The sequence below is a fragment of the Pelmatolapia mariae genome, linkage group LG5 (assembly GCF_036321145.2).
Source record: "Pelmatolapia mariae isolate MD_Pm_ZW linkage group LG5, Pm_UMD_F_2, whole genome shotgun sequence".
In the NCBI taxonomy this organism is placed as follows: domain Eukaryota; kingdom Metazoa; phylum Chordata; class Actinopteri; order Cichliformes; family Cichlidae; genus Pelmatolapia; species Pelmatolapia mariae.
This window is the reverse complement of record NC_086231.1, coordinates 21,631,019-21,655,507: the sequence shown is the minus strand read 5'-3', so window position 1 is coordinate 21,655,507 and position 24,489 is coordinate 21,631,019. Positions and strand designations below refer to the sequence as shown.

General features: G+C 39.5%; 3 protein-coding genes across 5 annotated transcripts; all 3 read left to right on the top strand.

Annotated features, from left to right (window-relative positions):
- Nucleotides 1–1,881: 1,881 nt before the first annotated feature.
- On the top strand, nt 1,882–17,870 carry prkcda (protein kinase C, delta a). 3 transcript variants are annotated; one of them, XM_063474175.1, is made up of 18 exons: nt 1,882–2,098; nt 4,595–4,724; nt 4,868–5,067; nt 5,149–5,215; nt 5,520–5,676; nt 6,749–6,780; nt 7,737–7,822; nt 8,415–8,544; nt 8,911–9,011; nt 10,007–10,103; nt 10,277–10,407; nt 10,695–10,868; nt 10,975–11,066; nt 13,917–13,979; nt 14,798–14,936; nt 15,056–15,244; nt 16,673–16,801; nt 16,893–17,870. In XM_063474175.1, the coding sequence occupies exons 2-18, from the start codon at nt 4,616–4,618 to the stop codon at nt 17,049–17,051; spliced, it is 2,055 nt and encodes a 684-aa protein (XP_063330245.1). In that variant the 5' UTR covers nt 1,882–2,098; nt 4,595–4,615; the 3' UTR covers nt 17,052–17,870. The 3 variants fall into 3 exon arrangements, with proteins under 3 accessions (XP_063330245.1, XP_063330247.1, XP_063330246.1); XM_063474177.1 differs by lacking the exon at nt 1,882–2,098 and adding an exon at nt 3,526–3,599; XM_063474176.1 differs by lacking the exon at nt 1,882–2,098 and adding an exon at nt 3,537–3,603.
- Nucleotides 17,871–18,527: 657 nt separating this feature from the next.
- On the top strand, nt 18,528–22,485 carry rft1 (RFT1 homolog). The gene is made up of 10 exons (XM_063473063.1): nt 18,528–18,805; nt 18,896–18,981; nt 19,066–19,188; nt 19,265–19,556; nt 19,647–19,781; nt 20,705–20,965; nt 21,058–21,202; nt 21,280–21,385; nt 21,510–21,759; nt 21,879–22,485. Exons 1-10 carry the CDS (start codon nt 18,743–18,745, stop codon nt 22,041–22,043), a joined length of 1,626 nt encoding a protein of 541 aa, XP_063329133.1. The 5' UTR covers nt 18,528–18,742; the 3' UTR covers nt 22,044–22,485.
- A 486-nt stretch (nt 22,486–22,971) lies between these two features.
- On the top strand, nt 22,972–24,393 carry mustn1a (musculoskeletal, embryonic nuclear protein 1a). Its single transcript, XM_063473062.1, has 3 exons — nt 22,972–23,333; nt 23,436–23,562; nt 23,874–24,393. The coding sequence occupies exons 1-3, from the start codon at nt 23,325–23,327 to the stop codon at nt 23,969–23,971; spliced, it is 234 nt and encodes a 77-aa protein (XP_063329132.1). The 5' UTR covers nt 22,972–23,324; the 3' UTR covers nt 23,972–24,393.
- The last annotated feature ends 96 nt before the right edge of the window (nt 24,394–24,489 follow it).

The window sequence follows — 24,489 nt, the reverse complement described above, 5'->3', positions numbered from 1 at the left end:
TTAGCTGGAGGAAATTGCAACCAACACAGTACAAGCAACCGCTGGTTTATTCTATATAGCCTCCATAAAAACGATGAAGTGCTGCTTTTCCACTTTGTTTTTGTACAGATTTAATAACATTAACTGTGTTAATTCACAAGGTCAAGTTGTGGTGGAGTTTCCGCCACAAAAGCAAAAAAGCTAATGTTACGCACATATCCTTTAAACATGGGAAACGATCTGTTTATCCTAATGCTTGTAAATGGAAATGCTCTAAATGTATTTTCCACAGAGCAATCAGGAGATGCTGCTGTGTCTCTCTAGCATTATGCACGAAAGTGATTCATCACACAGTCTTTATCTGCAACTGTCAGGCACCCCCAAATTTTTTTCTTCCTATTTTATAGCTGATGCTATGCTGCTTAAATCAGCAGTTATGATGTGCTTTTTTACATTTGATTTTTTGAATTGTACAAAATAGAATTAGAATTTAAAATTCAAATGTATCCTCTATTTACAGCAACAAAAGAAGCAGATTTGAATAACCTGACCCCCAAAATAATTAAAGAAAAAAGTCTTACAGCTGTAGTTGACCATAATAAACATTTAAATAATAAACTCCCAACTTAGTATGCACTAAAACCCATGAAAGAAACCTCAGCTTCAAATGACGAAGCCTCTTCCTTAGCTTCCTAGCCCACAGAGCCATTTAGCCATATGCATCATCTGCATGCATAAGGAGTTTCTATGTAGATGATCATTCTCTCTTCCATCTCTGCAGGCTCAATTTAACATCCGCCTGTTCTCCAGCCTATGAATCCCACTGGTGGATCATCACAGTGTGTGTATGTGTGCATGCCTGTGCTGGAAAAAGAACAGAATAACAGGGTTTCTTGAGCTTTGAGGGTGCCTCAGTGAGAGTCAGAAGAGTCAGTGAGCATTGAAATCTTTAGTGCACACACCTAGCCTGCAGACTTCCTGTGTCTACCATGAGTCAGAATCTGCTTGTTATGTAAATCCACAGAGAAGTGAGGGGGACACCGGCACACCTGTGCCCTGCCAGCCTGCTCCTGTCCAGGTTTTTTTTTTCCTTCCCTTTTTACACAGAGCAGCAATTACTTATTGCTCCCAGTCATTGAACTATGACTCATCCTGGAGGAATTAGGCCCTCAATCAGCCAGTATGTTCTATAGCTGCCTCTAATCAGATGACGATGAATACCAAGTTGGGCTTAACCCCCCCCCCCCCCCCCCCCCCTTACTTGTGCTGACATACAATTATTTGGATCTATGTGTGCATGTGTGGGGGTGAACACAGGCATGAAACAAATAAAGAATGTGGATAATCTGGAGTGCCTGTTTAGAACAAGAAAAGATCCTTCTTGGTACCGGAGCCAAATCTGCCACCTCCTCACCAGCAAAACCTAGCGCAAACCTCAAAACTACCCCCGCAGCCTACAGTCCCAGCCACGTGACCCCACCCCCTGCCACACAAACGTGGAAAAAAAAGACTCTTCCCCCACATACCGGCCTGTAATCTAGGGCATACTCACCAGCAATGCGGATCTTTATGCACAGTTATAATGTGTTGGGTCGCTTTTTCATATTTATAACTCATATAGCCTCATATATGATCAACAGGTCTGCTGTGACGAACACGCCCGTTAACTTCAAACAGGCTTACATGTCAAGTGGCACGCGTGACTGAAAAGTGATAGACTGTGTGTGTATTTGCCTGCATCTGTGCTGTGTTTGTGTGTGTTAAGGGAATACTCCCAGCCCTGAGGGGGGAGAAAAAAGAAAAAAAGTATTATGATAAGTGGCACGGCCCTAAATTCAATGAGGGCAGCTAAGTGTACAGTGCCCCGCCACCGCTTCACGGACTACCCTGTGTGAGTCTGTTTGTGTGTGTGAAAGAGAGAGAGAGGGAGTGAGTGTGTGTGTCTGTGTGTGTGTTTGTGTGCATACCAGGTAAACGTCACAGCTTGCAAAGAAAGCCTCTGCGCTGCGAGCGCGCGCCACACTTCCTCAATCGACGGAATCACAGAGAGAAAAAAAAACACTAGAGGAAGAAAAAGAGCAACTTTCGTCGAGAACAACCGCCTGGTTTCCAGTACAAGGTGAGTCTGCCATTACAATCCTTTTCAGGCTTCAGTCGAGTGGGTTTTTAGTAACAGAGTACGGGTTTTACGTCTAAACTTTACAGAAAGTTGCTTAAAGACCGAAAAACAGTACCACTTCGTCTGCTTCTTTCATCCTTTGGAAAACCTCACTGTGAGGGTGAGGCGAGTAACGCTAAAGGCTGGCTAACTAGTTACAGTTTTTTTTTCCTCGCTGAAAGCGTTAGCTGTTGTAGCGTAGTGAAAGTTTAGCCAGACACGTTTCATTTCTATGAAAAGTCAACAAGGCAGCTGGCACTACACAGCTGTTTTGGTTAAAATAATAACCCCCGACAACTTTTCCGAGTAGCGACTGGAGCTGCTTCAGTGAAACAGTGCACAGGAATCCGTGACCCCGTCACACTTGGTGACGCTACGGGGTCACAAAAGGTACTGACAGGTGAATTATCGCGACCTACTGATCTATGCCCACTGCCCCTTTAGACTGGAACATCTGCAAGCATCTGCGGCCCTGCCTTAACACAGTCGGGTTGCCAGTAACTGCATGCAGTATGTCGGTAATTCTGCTTATGTGGAATCCGTTAAGTGACAGAATATCACCGGGGATGAGGAGGAATGTGAGCAGGTCTGGACAGCAAGGATGGAGGAGTAAAGACAAAAAGAAGAAAAGGGAGAAAAGGGAGTAGGAACAGTTATTTACTTGTCATTAAGACAATCTGGCTGCAAGCTGCTGTCTGAGTCAGACGTGAGGTGACATCTGCGTTCAGCCAACTGACAATCGACCACATCCTTTGGAGAATAAAGAGAGAATGAGATGCACTGACTGATTCTCGGTGAATGTGACCGTCAGAGTTTAGTTTTTCATTATGCCAAGACTCAAATCTAGATAGGACCTGTGTCAACCTCAGCAATGGTTTAGGTGTTATGTGCGATCACATGAGGCGTTCAAAAGTGTTTATGAGGGGGTAATTACATCGAGGAAGAAAGGCTCTTTTTCATACCACGATGAAACACAGTCAGGCTCTCAGAATCAGGTATTATGTTACCATTTCAGTCAGTAAAAGCGATGTTAGTATTCTTCTGTGTGGAAGAAAATTAAAATTTTAATTGAACTTTAAATTAAGCAAAGGTTCAGAGGAGAGTACAGTCATCAAATTATGTTTCAGTGCTTAGGGGTTTATTTTTTGTAATGATTTTAGCACATTGCCTTTGTGAATGAACGGTGTGTAATGGTTTTTGATACAATTATTAAGCAATAATAACAGAAATCAGTAATTGTGTGGTTTGTTAGGTCAGACATTAGGAAGTAGACAACATAAAGCTGAATAACAAGCTTCTAGGGGATGTTTACCAGTTACAGTATGGTGGGGAGGTAACTAGACAGGACAATTTGAAACTGCTCACAGCTGGTTGGGAAATCAATCACTATTGGCCTGAAACACACAGCATGCCTGCTGTTGATTAACTCCCAAAAGCCCTGGCATCACAGCTCCCAGCAGCAGTACGTGAGTGAAAATGGTTGCATGCTTTTTTTACTTGCCTGCATCTTTTATTCCGTCTTACTTTTCTGAGTCTGAGTGTAGGCGGTTACAGTTTCAGGCTTGTGATAGCAGCTAGGCTTTCTTTGGAGCACAGCATGCATTTGGATCAGTGACATGTTGAGACTAGCTCTGACTTTGTAGTGCTAGGAAACACCTCTTGTGTTGCAGCTGCAACCTGTCAGAAACTGCACGCATAGTGATAAGGAACCAAACAAATGTGACTTTGTGCTCACATTTTAAATGTGTATCAGTGGCAATAAGAAAATAATAATTAAAGACCCCATGGGTGTAACAGTTAACAGGGGTTACCTAATGTATTGCACATACTGAAACTAGTGGTATTTGGGTTGTTATAGAGAAAAGTTGTGGCACTGTCTGCAACACTTGTGGGGTTATGCAAGCAGCAAATCATGCGTGAGGTAACAAGCACCCAGCACAAAGGGGGACATTGATCGCTCATTATGTGTCACCACTGGAATTTCACTTCTAATGCAAAATAAATCCAGTTATTCAGGTATTTCATCTGTAGGTAAAAAGTGAATGATTTTTTTCTCTTCAGTTAGGAAAAATATGGAAAATATATACATGACATAAAATTCAGGTCATGTACTAAATGTGTGTAACTTGCTTCCAACAAGCAGTTATTTGGAGTAATAGCCAGTCCACCATAAAAAATTGAGTCAGAGTAAATCTTGCAGTGAGAGAAAGCAAAATACAAATTTGTGCTGCAGCCAGAGGCAAATTTTGCTCATTGCAGGTGTCTCGCTTAGTGACAGGAAATTCTCAAATACCAGTAAAAAGACCGCTTATCTTATGTTCTGTCTTTTTTTTTGTTTGGGGTCAAAATGCTCAGATAGAACCTAGCACTATTGCTTGACATTTTGCAATATTTTGAGACAATGCGATGATGCACCTTAACAGTAATAAAAATGTGGTTGTCCTTGTCTGAGAACAGGCGATCCTGGTACTTGTCACCATGGCTCCTTTCTTGAGGATTGCCTTTAACTCGTACGACCTGGGTATCCTGCCTCCTCTGACTGACCCACCCTTCTGTGCTATCAAGATGAAGGAAGCCTTGACAACTGGTGAGATCATTTTTCTGTCTTTTGCAGAAGTTGCTACTTCTGCTTAAACAACAAACACAAATTATGTTATCTTATTTTGTTTAAATTGAAAACATGCCAAAAATATTTTTTCTACTTCCTCTATCTGCCCATCTGCTTCTCAGAAAGAGGGAAGACCCTGGTTCAGCGTAAACCCACCATGTACCCAGCCTGGAAGTCCACTTTTGATGCACACATCTATGAAGGTCGTGTGCTCGAGGTACTGCTGATGAAGACAGCGGAGGAGCCACTGGCTGAAGTGTCTGTCGGTGTGTCTGTCCTTGCTGAGCGCTGCAAGAAAGCCAACGGGCGTGCTGAATTCTGGGTAAGTCATTACACACTGTACTTTGTCATCAAGAGCAAAATGTCAGGATCCTGTTTAACTGTACTTATATTTTGTGTTCAGGTGGATCTCCATCCTTCAGGAAAAGTAATGATGGCAGTGCAGTATTTTCTGGAGGATGCAGATGCAGGTGAGATTAAATTACTTTATATTTTTATATTATTTATTTTTATTTTCTCTTCTATGCACTTCTTTTTATTTAAGTATGTTTTGCAGCCCCTTCAAAGACAGTTAGAAGGGTATCCCCCTCACCCACACCAGTCATCTAACTTGGTTTTCAGCTGCTAATTTAATCTGGCCCTTAAACGCTTTAACATGTGATTCCCTACTACAATCATAAGGCTATCAGTGTGTAACAAATCTGTAATATGACCTCTCTTTTTCTGTCACAGTGTTGTATATGACTGACTTGTTTTTCTCTCTTTATTTGGAAGAGAGCAAGCAGCCTGTGAAGGAGGAAGAAGCTCCTACTCTAAACCGTAGACGCGGGGCCATAAAGCAGGCCAAGATACACTTCATCAAGAACCATGAGTTCATTGCAACTTTCTTCAGACAGCCCACTTTCTGCTCTGTGTGCAGAGAATTTGTCTGGTCAGTGTCCATCTAAAACTTTCATCAAATTAGGAAACAGGATATTGAGAATCTAGTGTTCAGGAACTTGTTGATATTTAGTATTAGTAGACTTATTTCTGATTCAGACTGTAATTCTTTTTCTAGATCAGTGTTTTGTATGTGACACTTTTAATGTGAACAGTTCCTGGAAATATGAGTTCTCTAATTAAAAAAGAAGTGAGGACAATCCCCTGACATAGTTTGGCAGAACCTCTCAATAACTATTTTTGTTTGCCAGACCATGACCCAAGACTTTGATGACCCATTTTCTTGATGTTATTTATAAAATGCTCATGTTTTCCTTTGAAAACTTTAGTTGTCCAGTTATCTGATATGAAGCACATTTTGATGAAATTGGAAATTTTGTGCAAAAAGATACACAAAACTACATCCTCTACTTTATTTAGAGCCACATTACAGAAATGTACTATTTTAGGCCTAACATTAGATAAGCCTAACATTATTTTCCCAAATTGATTCTACAAAAGTAAAGTCTAAATATAGGAGGGGTCCTATCTTATCTGACTTCACTTTATCTTATTTCAGATTAGGAAATGATAAATATACACCCCAACATCGCGTTTAAGTCCATTATTGACCACCCGCTGGTACTTTTCCATCTTACTGAGCTCCACACATCCTTGTTACCATTAGCTTTCTCAATGATTGCTGTTGCCACGTTAGTTAAATGAAGTTCAGAAATAAAGTACTACCACTAACCCCTTCCTCACACATCTGTACTTACTCACTCTACTTGATGGAAGAGGGATTGTTGGTGTAGCTCTAAGATTACCCTAAAGGTAGGAGACTTATGCTTTTGGGAGGTTATGTTACTTGTGTTATGCACTTTAATGTTCTTAGGTAGAGTAGCAAATCAGGGCCTGTTCCTATGAAGTGTTTTAACCTTAATGAGACTTAATCACCATCGTTACCACACAGTTAAGATAGAATTTACAAGTTAGAAAGTGTATGCAATGCAGTACCTGTTCCTTATTGCTTTTGAGTGATAAACTGGGAAATCATTCACAAAGCCTGTCTTTGTCTCACACAGGGGACTCAACAAGCAAGGCTATAAATGCAGACGTAAGTGTACTTCATTAAAAAAATCTCTATACATTGTGTTATAGCTAAAACAGCAACATAGATGTTCAACACTTTCTCACTCCCAAAGCGTTACATTTTACGCTAGGTGACAAATCGTCGGCATACTATGCTTCCGGCACCCAACACGTCCCTATATTATGAGATCGGAAAAATGAGGAAACATGAGAAAACATGAGAACCGTTTGAAATGAATCTACACATGTACGTTCGTTTTACTTAAATTGCTTTAGAAAACACTATCTAATGTCATTAAAGTGCTAGTTAAGGTTAGGGATAAGTTTATGGTTAGGGCTGGAATACATGGCTGGAATGTGTATTACCGGCATTATACTGGAATTCATCTATAACCAGGCGCGTAGCATAATACACGTTCTTATGCTTTCGCGTTCCTCAGGAACGCCTCGGGACTTAACATATCGTGAGTATATTACACCTCGGGAGTGAGAATGGCTGAGATGTTAAACATAAAAAATGTCTACTTAACCATAACCATTGTGTACTGTATTTATTCTTATTTTATTTTATTCTAATTGTCCTTCATAACTTTTGCACTGTCCACTTCCTGCTGTGACAAAACAAATTTCCCACGTGTGGGACTAATAAAGGTCATCTTATCTTATCTTATCTTATCTTAAAAGCAAACTGTAAAATGTACATATTCATTTCTTTTACTGTTATGCACTCAAAAAAATGCTGATTGCTGAAATATTTCCATGTAATTTTTTTACAAGGTAAAATGATAGATTTAAAGGAGTCTGGTCAAAAGAAATGTAGTGGACTACCATATTCCTGCAAGATTAATTATATAAATAAATTTGATTTGACATATTTTCGCTGAATTTTATTCAAAATCACTGCTTCGTGTTTATGAAAGCATGTGTGTGTACAGCTTATAAACTAAAGTATTAATCTGCTATATCTTTTCTTTTTCTCAGAATGTAATGCAGCCATCCACAAGAAATGTATAGACAAAATCATCGGCAGATGTACTGGTACTGCTGCCAACAGTCGGGATACTGTGGTGTGTAACACACATTTCTTCTGTACACCATGTACTGTTAGTGTTCGCCATATGTGTCCCAATTAGTGCGCAATAGTCAGTTTAGTGTTGGCTTTTTTTCCTCTGTGATTTACGATTTTGATGTATTCCTCCTTAGCAAATCAACAATGATTGGTTTATCAAATTAAAGCGTATAGTTGAGTCAGGGTTTAACACAAAGGCACATACCTGTTAGTTTCCACTTCCAGTGAAGCATTTTTCAATGTCCATCAATATTAGGGGATAATCAAAGTCCAGCTAACCTAGATAGCAGAGACAGGAATGAGCACTGCACCCCCACACATTGTGGGAATAACAGATGGGGTGTGGTCTTAGGGAAATACTTTAAATTCAACTAGCAGGGACAGATCTGGCCCATAAGTAGTAATCTCTGAGAATTTTTTTACACAGTGCTGTAGTGACTTTTGACACATTGAAGTTAGAGAGAGAAGAAGAAGACAAGGGGAGAAAAAAAAGGATGAGGAAGGTGCGCAGGAAAGCTAGATGTTACAGGCCTGTGAGCGTGAGTCCTTTGGTCATACATGGCAATGATGAATCTTCTCCGTGCCCAAAGTTCCAGAAGGAGCGATTTAAAATCGACATGCCGCATCGTTTCAAGATCAACAACTACATGAGTCCCACCTTCTGTGACCACTGTGGAAGCCTTCTGTGGGGTCTGGTCAAGCAAGGCCTGAAGTGTGAAGGTACAGCAGAGACATGATTGACTGGATGGTTACAGGAGCGTAAAGTGTGCTTCTGTACTCTACAGATTAAAAAAATATTTACGCCTAAAATGTTGACTTTAAGTAACTTAATTAAAAGTAAATTTTCTGTGTATTTTTTTACATAGTACAATGTAAAACATTAAATTTAATGGATTTGGTCAAATTAAATTTACCGTATTGAAATACATTTAGTTTATCCTAAGCATATTTTCCTTAATGATTATTTTAATAAATAACCCTTCAGTTTTATATATTTCATTTTTATTTTACTCAAAATTATTGCTTCATATTTATGGGGGCCAAGAATAATTTTTTTCAGTGTAGACTTGTTTTTTCTCTTTGCAGACTGCGCCATGAATGTCCATCACAAGTGTCAGGACAAAGTAGCCAACCTTTGTGGTATCAATCAGAAACTACTAGCCGAAGCCCTCACACAAGTCAGTCAGGTGAGTTCAGTGAGTCATTCAGTGGATTGTATCTTTTGGTATTCAAGTCCACATCAACATGCATGACATTACAATGAGAAAGAAGTGTGACTCAGGTGTCATTCTACTATTGCAACTTTGCTCTTGGAGATTTTGTGACTCAGAATGATAATGAATAACAAATGTAGATAAGCACTTGATAACATTTATACAAAAGATTATTTAAAAACTGGTTGTTGCTGTTCTGTTTTCTGTGTGGTGCCACTTATTTGGATGTTTTCCAGAAATATTAGTAAACATATTAGCAGCAAATTTCTTTATAACTTTATAAACTTTCTGAAAAAAATGAATACTTAAGCCTTATAACTACATCTCTATATTTTATGATCATTTAAGAAATGAAATACCATTTAAATTATTGAAGTATTTACATTATTTATCATAATGTGTAAATGTTTGTTTTGAAAGGATAGAGAAGATTCAAATAGATCTGAAATCAAATCTAGGCACTTGGCTTGCAATGTTGCCAGTACACAGAGATGCTTGTGTTCGCTGGCTCAACAAAACCTAAAACTGGTTTTAGAGATAATGGGTGTCATGATGACAGTTATCAACTTTCTTTGTTTACCCAAACTTTCCACTTCAGGCTTCTTACCTGAAGTGGAAAACCTGTAAGCCTAGATAACAAGCTGATTAATAATAACTACCTAGCAAAAAAGGTTGACTATCTTATTTGTTTCACTTGAATGTGAAACTCAAAGTTACTGGTGTGTGTTGACCTAATTTTCCTGCCCTTCTGTGGTAAACGCCTGACTCATTCTGTTCTGTCTTTACAGGCCTGTCGTTCAACCCAAAATCTATTTAGTTTTGAAGACAGTTAAAGAGAGAAGAATCAAACAAGTTTTTGACTCAAGTGTACCACGGCTGTTAGTAGACCATTGTTAGGAAACAGTTGTTTGAGTTCTTCATGTTTATTTTTTGTTTACGTGTTTATTTTTCTTCCTTTTTTTCATCAGAAATCATCCACTCGCCGTTCAGATCCAAATCTGCCAAATCTCCCGGATATTGGAATCTATGACGAAGTGAATAAACTTGCTGGACTTGAGATCAATGGTGAGTGAGCCTTTATTTGTTGGTGCTTTTTCCTCCAACCATTCAAGCAGAAAGTTAAAGTTCTGTACTGATAGCAAATGCTATGCAAATAAAAACTGCAGAAAATATGCAAAGGTTTGAGATAATTGTGTAAATATGTCATTTCTGTGTGTGGTAATGTATTTGTCCATTAGATGGGTCGACATACGGCAAACTTTGGGAAGGTTCCATCCCACGGGCACCGTCTCGTCTTACCCACTTAACCAAGATCAACATGGACAACTTCATCTTCCACAAAGTCTTAGGAAAAGGCAGTTTTGGCAAGGTACGGAGCAATGACGTCAGTGTGAAACAAACTGTGAGACTGCTGTCTTAAAAACTAGAGAGAAAAAGAGAGAATACAAATAAGTGAACCAACAACACTCAAGTCAACCCATATCAGCTTTCATCATTACAATGGAGGCTGTAGTTCTCTTATAGAAATTATTACATAGACAGTGGGTGTTTCATCAACCAGCGAATTAAAATACTTCTCTTCTCTTCTTTTCTCTTCTCTTCTCTTCTCTTCTCTTCTCTTCTCTTCTCTTCTCTTCTCTTCTCTTCTCTTTGTAGGTCCTGCTGGCAGAGCTGAAAGGGCGTGGAGAGTATTTTGCTGTGAAGGCTCTGAAGAAAGATGTAGTGCTTATGGATGATGATGTGGAGTGCACAATGGTAGAGAAAAGAGTCTTGGCTTTAGCCTGGGAAAACCCCTTCCTCACACACCTTTACTCCACCTTTCAGACCAAGGTACTTCCCCTCCATGTCATTGATGACTGTATTTTCTTCTGCATCAGTAGTTACATGACATTACATTGCTGTGCCTTTAATAGTAAAAAATAAAATGTTTCTCTAGGAGCATCTGTTCTTTGTGATGGAGTATCTGAATGGAGGTGATTTGATGTTTCACATTCAGGAAAAAGGGCGCTTTGAGCTCTACAGAGCCACGTGAGTTCCACCTGTCACACAGCCATCGTGACATACTGTACGTTACTCAGTGGAAACACAATGCCTGCCATCCTTACTCAGTGCTCACATGCTTGTCTAGCTGCCCAGAGACTCACACTTACAGAAGATACTTGTAAAGATGAGCATATGTTTATTGTCTCTTTGTCACTTTTTTAGCCTGCGTCTTGTTTTCTTTTATATGATGTATAAAGTCTGAAGGACTGGGGCAATGCTGGCATCTATTAGCTCCTGTTCTTTAGAAGACAGGCCTTGTAAGGAGTGAACAGCTCTTAATGTTTGTGTATGGGGCGATATCAGTTACTACCACCCACTTCTCATCACACTATGGGAATCTCTCCAGAGAAAAACAATCGCAAGCTGGTGAAATAAAGCATTATAAATCCAAAATCTGGTGGCACCTTGACTGCCAACTAAACTTTTACTTTTTTTAATTAAATTGCACTTTTATAAACCTGCTGACATTTCTTAGCAAGTGCTAAGGATTCAGAGAGATTAATATGAGAGTAATAATCATGTTATGTGGTGTTTAGAACAGATGAAATTCTTGCTTTTTAGTCAGTTATAAATTTAATTCACTGAGTGCAGAAATCTTTTGAAAAGTAATGTTTTGGCTGAAGACTTTTGACAGAATTTGGCTGTAAGTAGCAGAAAAATACAAATAGTGTACAGTTGGGTTTTAAGACTGAATGCATTCGCTGGATTTTTTTCTTATAAACCACTGAAGTGCTTCATGTTCTGCTTTCTAACTGTTGTGCTTAGTCACTGATCTTACATCTCCTGTAGTTAAATCAGCGGCTGTGTCCAGTACCTTTGAGATGACAGGAGTAATTTTGTACTTTGCAAACACTGACACCTGATCCTTTGTTGGCATCCTCTAGAATTCTCCTCACTCAGTGACTGTATTCACTCTGAGTAATTTATCCTCAGTGAGTGAGAGAGAGAGTGGGCTATTTTATTTCCCTACTATTCATTCCTTTACGTGTTTGCATCTTTTTTATGTTAATGCTTAAAACAAACATGCCACAACAAGACAGCAGAAATTCTGTGGTTCATAAGACCGAATTTAAGTCAATCCCAGCAAAGCAGTAAATTAATTAAACAAATTTGCTTTAATTTAAATGTATGTGTGCACTTAATGTAAGTTCACTTTGGTAGTTTTGCCTATCTTGTTGACAAACAGCATACCTCCACCATGACTATAACATTGCCTGTTATAGCCATGCTGGAGCAGGTTGGTTGTTTAAACTAAAAAAAAAAATAGGATGCTTGTAGATGAGGCATTTATACACGTTTATAGTGTTAAACAAATGAGGATGGATGGATTAAAATAAGGACTTTAATATTCTCTGCAGGGAAATTATTTTGTAACAGTTCTAATACTGGCGAGTTGTAAAATCCCACAAGCCTAACACAACACAGGACTACAAGAAATCACTGGGATGGATAGTCTGTAGTCTCAATGCAAGTGTGGATGATGTCACACGGAGTTGCCAGTTTGCTGGAGAGCGCGATGTAAACAACAGCCAAGCTGGCATGTGAAAAGTCTGTGGGTATATAGTGTGGAAGTAGCCCCATGTTAAATATGTGGGCTGCAGAAGCGTTCCTTCACAGTAATGTGACAAGGGTGGCACCATCTGTTGTTAATAAAAGTGGCAAATCATCCACATCTTTATTTATTACGCTTGGATTTATTCCTGTTCACCCGAACTGTCTGAAAGCGGTTGATGGTAATCAAGGGATCTGAAATATACCCTGTAGCTATGTCTCTGTAAAACGTAACTGCACACTCATTAGGCTCATTACCTTGTCCATCTCATGCCCATTAACATAATTTCCTGCACTGGTAGAGGTGAGATATGGCTTTGATCCCCTCCTTTCATTTTCTTATCTATCTGTTCCTCCTGTGGCATTTCCTCTTATTTCTGTAGGGATGCTCATTATTGTTGTGAAAAAGACAAAGCAGTATTCTTCCATCAACCTGCACTTCCACCGCCATGCCAGTCAGGAAGTCATCTCTTACCTGCAATATACATAATCTTCTGGTGACTTCTTTACAATAGAATAGTTTCTGTAAAGTTGGTACTGAGCTCTGATGACACACAAGATTAATGTGTCTAAACTGTCGTGTTGTATATTGCTGCACAGGCTGTCACAGAATATAAGGCATGTGCTGGATCTGGTTATGCAACATTTTTCCTTTGGCAATGACTGAACTGCAGAGTCTCAGTTAATCTCGTTGCCACCACAAAGGCTGCTGCTAACCTGACAAAGACTAGTTTCATGCACCATTTCAACTTTCCTTCAGCTTGCATGCATATCGAGGTGTCCTCTTACAACTGTGTGTTTTTGTTTTGTTCTTCGTGATCCAGGTTGAGACGTTCTTGTACATATGCCTGCACTGTCTGACTCCTATTCTATGAGGACTGCATTTCTAATGATGTTAAGTGAGAGATATTGACAGTCTATTCAGTCCTGTTCAGCAGGTCATTTAGTGTCACTGTGCAGGAACTGGGTTGGAGAGATGGCTTTGTGTGCTCTCCGGACCTGGTTGTTTTACTCGACACAGATGACAAGAGAAGCAGGTCAGCGATAGGCTAATCATTCGGCAAGCAGCAGCTCTTGGGTTTCACATTATGAGAGTGTTATTCACCTGTCTCCTACTCCATACAAATGTCCTCTTCAATAATTCAGGTGTACACTGAAATGAGTCTGCAGTTACACCAGTGTTAAGCTGCCAGCTATGTACTGAGATAGCTCCGCACAGGCCTGTAGCTTTCCATCAGAGATGAGTGTCTGATATTTCTGCCTCTGACTCCTTTGTCTTGCCAGGTTCTACTCTGCCGAGATCATTTGTGGTCTTCAGTTTTTACATTCCAAAGGCATCGTCTACAGGTCAGAGCACAGAATAGGAATTTCACATGAATATAAAATACACTTAAAAATCAGTTTTCTTTACATTATTTTGTTGTTGTTTTTTAATGCGCCAATGATTTCAGTTGCAAGTGTAATGAGAAAATGAACTTGCAAAGTCTCCAAACTTGTTTAGTTAGGTAATCCCACGCATTTTTGACACTTTTTTTCCCTGAAAGTTTAATTATTATTGTGTGGCATGCATTGAGCAAGGGCTGTTACGAAAACTGTGGACTTGGATGTAGTCCAAAAATGTGATTTAAAATTTTTAAAAAAGATTTTGGGAAGAGGAAAATGTAAATGTGTTTATTTGTTACACTGAGAAAACCAGACTCCTGACATTTCAGGACAACACAAAACTAAGATAACTGTTACAAAATTTCTAGTAAATGAACATAGAAACAGTAAACCAGTCAATTGGACTGCATATCACAAAGACCTTTCATATCTCTGCATATTTTTTTTTTAATTATAGTGAAATTAACTGAAATCACCTATAAGTATTGTCAAAATTAAATATCCTTAAAGAAACTCGTATAATTACTGCATGCATTTTACAAAACTGCTGCTTTGTGTAGTGAATAGTAGTGTGTAAAAATCTCACAGTTCAAAGTGCAAATGCATCTGTAATCAAACACTAATCCCCTTAAAAGTTTATTTAAAGCATAACCTTTTATTGTAAGTTGTTATTTGTGTGGTAAATTCTGTTCTAACAAACACAAAATAGTTTTCTAAAACATTATCATCACAATAGCTCATGTTTATATCCTAACTTGGTGCTACTTTTTATTCATTTTCAGGGATCTTAAGTTAGACAATGTGATGCTGGACTGCGACGGGCATATAAAGATTGCTGACTTTGGCATGTGCAAGGAGAATGTATTTGGCGACAATCGCGCCACAACTTTCTGCGGCACTCCTGATTACATCGCTCCAGAGGTGCAGTCTTCTTCCAAAATTCTCTCTTGTGCTGAAATAATCAAATCTGCAGTTAAAAACAAAACTTTTAAACGTCTGTCTGGTTTAATTGTTATTTATAATTTTCTGTTTAACTTTAGATCCTGCTGGGACAGAAATACTCATTCTCAGTTGACTGGTGGTCATTTGGGGTGTTGCTGTATGAGATGCTGATTGGTCAGTCACCTTTTCATGGAGATGATGAGGATGAGCTATTTGAGTCCATTCGCATGGATACTCCCCATTATCCCCGATGGATCAGCAAGGAGTCGAAAGACCTGCTCGAGCGGGTTTGTATCATATCTTTAATACTAAATATAATAACCCCAAAAAGCGTTCAGACACGAAATGTCCATGAGTACCAAAAAGTTGACTCTGTTCATCTGGACGTAGCGTTTTCAGTGGGAGAAATGTTTTGTCACTCATCCAAGTGAGTTTCATGTGTTTATTTCACAAAGTATTAGGTAAACTAGTATTTGTATCACTGACAACAGACTGGACATTGAACATGTTCAGAAACATGAAAAGAAGCAGCTGGGGTGGGTTTCAAAGCAGCTTGCAGATGCACAGAAACAATGGGCAAGAAAAAGCAGCTTACATTTCATACCCTATATGAAATAACCATTTGAAAGGGTTTTAGGGTAACTGAGCTTAGTCCTCTGCTGGTGTGGGCTAATACTGGGATCAGCTAATCTGCTGGGATTGTTCCAAGACTTGCCTTTGTGGCCTGCCTGAGCTAAAGCTTTGCTTGAGGTTTAGTAAAATGAAATCAGCCTCTCTTTTGAGGGAGCATCCAAAAGCCCTCCAAATATTAACAAAAAGTATTTGGACAAGTTCTAATTGTCACACTTAGTGCAACATATCCATTGTTAATATGGTCTACTACACCTGCAGTTACTCTGCCAGTTGTAAGACCTCGCAGAGTCCTGACCTGAATAACTTAGATTGTCTGTGGAGTTGGAAATGACGGTAAAAACGTTTGCTTGTTGATGCACTTGAGTGGAGGGAACATTAAGCACAGCTGTTAGAGTTCAGTAGAGAGTTCTGCACACTAAAGGATGGAAAACTAAATGCTAAAACATTGTAACTGAGATGTTTAGTGAAGCTGCTATTGGTCCAAATATGTCTTGCCTTTGTTTGCATTTATTATTTCTATTATTTAAACCTGAGAAGGTTCAGGTTTCTGGCACAGCCTTACCTACTTCTAATGTCCATGGAGAAGAACCAGCTTTTAAAGAGGTTAAAGTGCACCCCCAAGACTTAAAGCACACTTAAGGATGTAAGACTGTGATTGCATGAGATAACTAAAGAGAGTAAACTCTAGCAAAACGTTTAGTAACAGCAATAGTTTACTTGACCAATGCATCAGGGTCATCAGTATGACCGTAGTGAAGACCGTAGTGAAGCTGTTCTTTATTCTACAAGTGCTCCTGGAACTTTGACGTCTTTAGTTATCTCATGTAATGACAGTCTTATACATAGAGAATTCTGCAACTCTGCTGTTAATAACATTTAACTATTTATTTAAACCTAATATCTCTAGCTGTAGCTTAGGAGGTCGAGCAGGTCAAATCCTGAACGGAAGGTTAGTCGTTCAGTCGCTGGCTGGTACGGTCTGAGAACATAAAAAAGCAGTCCATTTAACTGAAAATCCTTTGTGTTTGACACATGATCACATATATTCCTTATGCAACCTTTCTGACCTCCCTTCCCTGCAGTTGTTTGAGAGAGACCCAACTCGCAGGATAGGAATTGTGGGTAATATCCGGTTACACCCCTTTTTCAAGAGCATTAACTGGCAGGCGTTGGAGATGAGAGAGGTTGAGCCCCCCTTCAAACCCAAAGTGGTACGTCACACACACGTCACTGAGGATTTAAAAATTGCGGCTCTTGTGCTATGATTACATTTTGCTGAGATTTGTTTGTGGAAACTTCCAGAAAGCGCCGAATGACTGCAGCAACTTTGACCGGGAGTTCCTCAGCGAGAAGGCTCGTCTTTCCTACAGTGATAAGAACTTCATAGATTCCATGGACCAGTCGGCATTTGCTGGGTTTTCGTTCATGAACCCCAAGATGGAGCATCTTTTAGAAAAATGATGTCATTCATGTCAGACTCATGTTACTCTCCTCATGTTTATGGAACAGTTCGCCTGCTTGCAGATGAGCAAGCTGTTTCACAATCAGTATTTGTTTCACCTTATTTTAAGCACAAACTATTCTTGGGTACGATCAAACAACAAACGGGCCCATGTACTGTATATATATATATGTGGATGTTTCATTTATGTGCATGCTTATTATTTGTATAGGTTATGAAGACCTGTGTGAGTAATAATATACTGTGGGAGTGGGAGTCTGAAAAATCCTTACATTCCACTTGACGTCATTGCTACCATCTGCTGCCATCATGTTTCCCTTTCATGTTGAAAATCAACTCCACTGGGGATAGAAAATATGAAATGGAGGAAAAAGGCTACAGGAACTAATTTTACTTCATGCTTCAGATATAGGTCGTATTTGTGAATGAAGTGACTGCATGTTTAGAGATTTGAGACCAAGAAAAACCCATCCATCTTAGCATTGTGGCTTAAATATGAATGTTATAATTTCAAACATCCGACTTCTTGCCTTTGACTAAGAAGAACTTGTGGTTGTAAAGTTGACTGAACAGTGCCATGTAATGATCAAACAGCTACAGCTGTTTTCAGCTGTACAGAAAAGTCCTGTTTTGTGGAAGGAGGTGCAATGAGTGCAGCCATGGGTACAAAAAGAGTAGTTAAATGACTAATTGGTGAGCCACTTAAACGCTGTATATAATATTTATGTATATTGTTGTTAACATGTATATTGGTTTGCAAAGGATGTATTTTTTTTTTACTGTCTCCATATTTCCCATATGATTAAAAAAAACATCAACTCCCAAGTCTGTGCTCCTTTTGTGTGATTTTGAAGTGCACTTAATAGAAAAGGTTTTAAATAAATTGACTTTCAGGAGCTGGATTGGAGGCGATCTAAAGCAATATAATCTTTATATAAATTACATTTAAATTTTAAAGCCTTTTCACTTAAAAGCGTTTTGGATTTGATCATCGAAAAAAACAACCCATTATCCTTTGATTAAATTTGATTCATAAACAAACCAAAACAAGAATCAGTATCAGTCAACAAAATATTTTTTTTTCTATTTGTTAATAAATCTTTTTATTTGGACAGGAAATATTAGACACATTTTCCCATAAGTTATTATTATTATTTTTTTATCAGAAATGCATATATGTGTTTATATAGTGAATATATTGAGACCCTATGGATGCTTGTTTCTGCCACTAAAACAACAACCCAGGTTTGAGTCAGAAAGTCGAATTTGGAGATATTAACCAGTAATGCATTTTTCAGTGGCGGAAACACGTGGTCCACGTGGACCCGTAGTACATAATAAATTCCTAAGCATTAATTTTTGATTTCATCTATAGATTTTTCCTAAGCATTATTACGCTATCTAGTGGCACTAGGGTGAATGCAACGTTGCGTGACGTCACCACGTAATGCGCTTGCGTAAAATGTCTACGGAAGTATTGGTGTACGATCCACAGCTTTAACTGCCGGGCACAACTGACAGCTCATAGTTGCTCTACTGGAATAATGTCTGGTGCCGCCGGTTTGTAATGCGGTCGAGATAAAAGTTCCCACACTATGGCAGCATTATGATTCTTCTTCGTAGAAAGCAGCGGACACCTGGTAAACTCCACACCTGACTACAGTTTTCACAGAGCCAAAGGAAGTTCAAAATGAGCTCTCAGGACATACTGCAGAGTGTGTCCACTCTAGCGTCCTATAACGTGTTGCTGCAGGTAAATAAACACGGTAGTGGATGTGTGTTGAGCATTTGCAGTATTTCTTTATTTCCTTATTCATTTATTTGTCCGGTTTTATGTCCTCAGGTAATGTTCCGTGTGCTCACCTTTCTCCTGAATGCCTTTACGCTGCGGTTTGTGTCCAAAGAGCTGATTGGGGTGGTCAATGTCAGGTAAAGTTTGCAGGAAAACAACACAATGGTTTTCGGGCTCCAGCCGCTGTAACATGTGTCCTTACGTGTGTCTTTATTATGCAGGCTTACACTGCTGTATTCCACATTAGTGTTTTTGTCCAGAGAGGCTTTCCGGAGGGCCTGTCTGAGCGGGCAATCGGGCAAAAACCACAGCTGGAGACCAGTTATCAATCTCCTATGGATGACGTGAGTTGATTAGATGGTAAAATAGGCATTTTGCTTTTCAGTTTTTGATGCTCACATGTTATTTCTAATTTTTCAGGGTACCCCTTGGTGTGTTATGGGCAGTACTGCTGTCATATGTGTGGCTTTGGCTCCTAGAGGTCCCAGATGCTCACACTGTCCCTTACTACAGTCCTGCTGTGGTGCTGTTTGCCTTATCTGGGGTGCAGGAGCTCCTGGCGGAACCCTTGTGGGTCTTGGCTCAAGCTCACATGTTTGTCCGATTGAAAGTGGTGGCTGAAAGCTTAGCAATGATCGCAAAGTGCAGCATAACTGTGGTGCTGGTGGTGTTTTCCCGTGAATGGGGCCTTTACATCTTCTCTGTTGCTCATGTAAGAAATCAGCTGAAGTATCAGCTGCTTTATTTCTGCAGATATTTGTTTGAACTTTTCATGACTTTGTGCTGTGTTCACTTTTTCTAGTTGGTGTACACAGGGATCCTGGTGCTATGCTATGCTGTTTACTTCATTCGTTTCCTGGGTTCCAAAGAGGCAGCGAGGAATAGTTTCCCACTGCGCCATGTTAGAGATTTGCTGCCCCGCAGACAGTATGGAGAGGTACTTGACCTTGCACGTCATTATACATTACTCATCACTGATCCCATCAAAGTCATACTGAGTCATTGCATCTCAAGTCACTGTGTGCCTTCTGCTCGACCATCTCTAAATTTGCATTCTAAATTTATGGTACAAAGTTTGGATGTATGTAATGATTGCTGTGAAATATTCGCACTGAATATCAAATCATTTTCTCTCTTTCTCTCTCTCTCTCTATCTATCTATATATCTTTTCATAAATCAGACAATTTTTCTGATTTATGAAATTCCTAGTCGCAAAAATTAAGAAAATGGCATTAGCATTCAACTTTCATGCTGGTAGAGCAAATATGACAATTTGTACCACAAAAACAATAGCAGACACAGCAGACAGTCTAACCTGAATAGAAGAGAACTCTGGGGTTTCCATATTGCACTGTAATAATAACTAGAAAAATAATTTTGTGCAAAGTTTTCATTTTTGAGACCCACTTTTAAGGCATGCACACTGCCCTGGAGGAATCTCATCATTCAGATTAGGTTTAAAATAAATGCAACAATGTATCATTTTCATGTATATTACAATATCATAGACAGCAGCCTTCGTTGCAGCAGTCAGCATGATGATTACCTCATCCCTGCTTGCCTGTGGAAGTTCTGGCGTTAAGGTTAGGTTTGGGTTACACTGCCTCAGATGCCTCAGGAAAAAAAAGGCCTGAAAGTGGGTGGATAGGCCATTAAACAATCTAGAAAAGTATTTAGCATATAAAGCTAAAAATTTCACAGCAATCATGATTTATATCCAAGCTTTGTACTATAATGTTTTAGGTAAATTAGAGACAGTCAAGCAGAAAATGTTGTAAAAATCTGATTATTTGTGATTATTAATTATATTTTGGTTACTATTCACGGCGGACATTCTTAACCTTTTTCTGTGTTTAAAGCCGTTAGTCGACAGGAATCTAGCGCGGCTCACTTGGAGCTTCTTCAAGCAATCCTTCCTGAAGCAGATCCTGACCGAGGGTGAGCGATACGTCATGACCTTTTTGAACGTCCTCAGCTTTGGAGATCAGGGTGTTTATGATATCGTCAATAATCTGGGCTCCATGGTGGCGCGCTTCATCTTCTTGCCAATTGAAGAAAGCTTCTACATATTCTTTGCCAAAGTGCTGGAGAGAGGGCGCGATGTCAAAAGTCAGAAACAGGTCTGAACTGTGGACGTTATCTCAAATAAATGTCTGTGAGCGGCTATGCTGGAATTGTTGATTTGATCTCTTTTTGCTGGTTTTTGTTACAGGAAGAAGTTGCCATTGTCGCAGAGGTCCTGGAGTGCCTGCTGAAACTGGTGCTGGTGATTGGTCTGATTATCACAGTGTTTGGTTATGCATACTCTCACCTGGCTCTGGATATTTATGGCGGCTCTCTGCTTAGTAGTGGGTCAGGTATGTGAGCTAGAATCCGGATTCTACAACATTTTGCTTTGCTGGGTATTTGTAAAATCTGTTTCTTTATTTTTTAGGGCCCAGTTTGCTGCAGTGCTACAGCTGCTATGTCCTCCTGCTTGCTGTGAATGGTGTAACAGAGTGTTTTGTTTTTGCTGTCATGAGCCAAGAAGAGGTTGACAAGTGAGAATGCAGAAACACACACACACACACACACAGTTATTTTATAGCATGTAAAAACACACACACACACACAGTTATTTTATAGCATGTAAACTGTCATTTAACACTGAGTTTATGTCCTCAGGTACAACTTCATCATGCTGGCCCTGTCTGTCTCCTTCCTCTTCCTGTCATACGTACTGACAGGGTGGGCTGGCAGTGTTGGCTTCATACTGGCAAACTGCCTCAATATGGGCCTCCGTATCTTACACAGCCTGCTTTACATACACCAGTACTTCCAGTTGAGTCGGTGGAAACCTCTGCGAGGCCTGTTGCCCTCCCCTCCCATACTGCTGGCGTTAGGCGTCAGTGCAGTTGTCACAGCAGTTTCTGAGGTTTGTTTTTTCTCGAAACGGGAACTTTTGAGCTGCGCTTTTAGTAAACATACTTATTATTATTTTTATTCTGTAGAAGTCTGTGATCCTAACTGGAGCATCTGTTTTCTTTTCTCCAGGCTTTTTTCTGCTGCGACAGCGGCTTGCTTCTGAGGCTCGTCCATATCGGCGTGGGGGCAGTATGTCTGCTTGGTGTGGTCATAGCTGTTCTTCTCACAGAGACTAAGCTTGTTCAGTTTGTGAGCACTCAGCTGCTGCCTCGATTCAGAAAGAAGCGCACTTAAATTAGACATAAAACTGTTACACCTGACTCAAAGAAATCATGTGTTTCCACTACAAACTGAGCGACAGTTACTGAGTATGGGAAAGCCGGGGAACAACCTTTTCTTTCTAAGGACCTCACATGTGTCATGAGCGTGTGTGAATCTGTGAGTTTTATATAAAAAATGTTATGAATGTTTCAGGATTTAGTTGTGGGTTTAAAAAAGTGGATGTATTTTAATAAAACTCTTTATTGTTTTACACAATGACCATGACCACTGTATTTATATCTGTGGTGTTTTTCCAGGAATTAAATGTAAAAAAGTTTGGGTTTAAATACTGCGTTTATGTGTCGCTCACCTACCTCTGTAGCTGTTTTGGTGAAACAGTTGTGCACAAACTAAGGCAGGCGCTCTCAGTGTTGACTGATTGGAGTAGAGTTGTATTTAAGAAGCAGTACAACATGTTTACTAAAATGAAATGAAATGCTTGACTTCTGCTACCTTACTTGGACCAAATATTTTGTTTATATTGTGAGAAGTAGTTACGTTCTTGAGCCTGCGCTAGTATTTTTTTTCTTTTTTTAGAAAAAAAAGTTTGAGTTCAGTGCTTAAGTCAACTCAGCTACTTCGTAATTGTTTCCCTGTCTGATAACAGACAGCCATTTAGTTGCTTTTCTTGCCCCTAAACTAATTTCCACTGAATTTGGGGTCTCCGTGGGGTTAAATAATGATGTAATTATGGAAAATGAACCTATCCAATCACCCCAGCAATTTTCACAAAGATGGATGGATGGATGGATGGATGGATGGATGGATGGATGGATGGATGGGTGTGTGGGTGGGTGGGGTGACATTCTTTCACAGCAGGAAAAATTAAGTCTTCTCTTAAGAGAATCAAGTACTTATCTCGTGATTCACATCTTATAAACTTTGAGTTTAATTTGCGTGGCTTGTTTATTGTCAGCGCTGTTAGAAAGCAGCTGCTCAAACGCGCCTGCAAGATTCCTACATCTTCGATTTATTCGACAAAAAGTAATGCCACAAGTTGTAGAAGTGTTTCATTTTCTAAGGAAGAAGCAGACCCTGAGAAAAATAGGAGGGAGAGATCGAGAGGAGGAGTCAGTTCCCTCATTACGTCATTTATTGTGTGTTAGGAACAGATTTATTGCCCACTGGAGACTGACTCACTGTTAGGTTGTATATATATGAGAGTGTGTGTTGGGTTCGGCCTGTTGGAGAAAGAGAGCCCGCTGAAAGAAAGAAGAGAATTTATTCCAGGCCATCTTCAGCTACTCAACAATCATGTCTCAAGTAAGAGCAGTGTTTAAGTTTTCAAAGCAAGGCACAATTGTTGCAGACACGGGGATTGTCAGTAACCTCTATGTGTTTTACTTTCCCTTTACTGCCTTTCAGCCTAATCAGGAAGATGAGCAAATGCAGCGTCCTGAAGTGAGAGAAGAAGACCTGACTGAAGCAAAGAACAAGCTGGGTGCTGCCGGGCCTCCCAAGAGCAAGACAATGGAAGTAATGGAGGAGTGCGGTAAGGACACTAAACCAGCAGATGAGAGCGAAAGAAACTATTTTGCTTTCTGTATTTGGTTAAGCTAAGACCACATTGCAGCCGTGAGTTAATGCGAGGGGCGTTTCTCATGATGCTCAAGTTTCCATTCCATATACAGAGAAGGAAAGAAAAAGAAAGGGGTTGTAATGATGGGAGATTCCTGTCACAGTATTCCCTCTGACACGGAGTGGGACACAATGTACTTATAGAGCAAATATTTGTCCTACATAATCCTCATTACTGCTGCATTTACAGTGAGATATCCTACTGTTGTTTCCTGTTCTTCACAGAGAAAATGGGTAAAGTTGCGCCCTCTGTGTTCAGCAGAGCGAGGTCAGGAGCAGAGACTGCTTTCAACACTCGCTCAGGCCAGCCAATCAGGAAATAGGAGAAAACCTGACCGTGGCTGAATCACACCTGCTCCATGTTCATGTGTTTGGAGCAGCTGTTTTCTTGTCTTACTTCAACCCAAGGAAAATCTTGTTTAAAGCCATTTTTTTCTGTATTTTGTTATGACAAAATTTTACACTAGATTTATATTGATAGTTCCTTGAATTTTAAGAAAGATGCCTAACTGATGAACTCAGTTTCAGTGTTTAAAACAGATATCTGTTGATCTGTCTGATACGACTTTTTGTTACACCGGAAGTTTCAGAGTGGGAGTATAAAGTAGTGAATGCAGTACACTTCAGAAAAAGCTTAATGATAATAATAATGATCATAATAATAATAATAATAATAATAATGAACAGAAAGACAGATTTATTCAGCAATGATGAAATTACTTTGCAATAAAATCTCTTGAAATGATGCAAATTGTGTCTTCTTGCCTGTCTGTTATCACAGTGAGATGCTAGTAAACTGTACTTCTAAAATCCAAAAATAAGAGGCAAAACTAAGGAAATT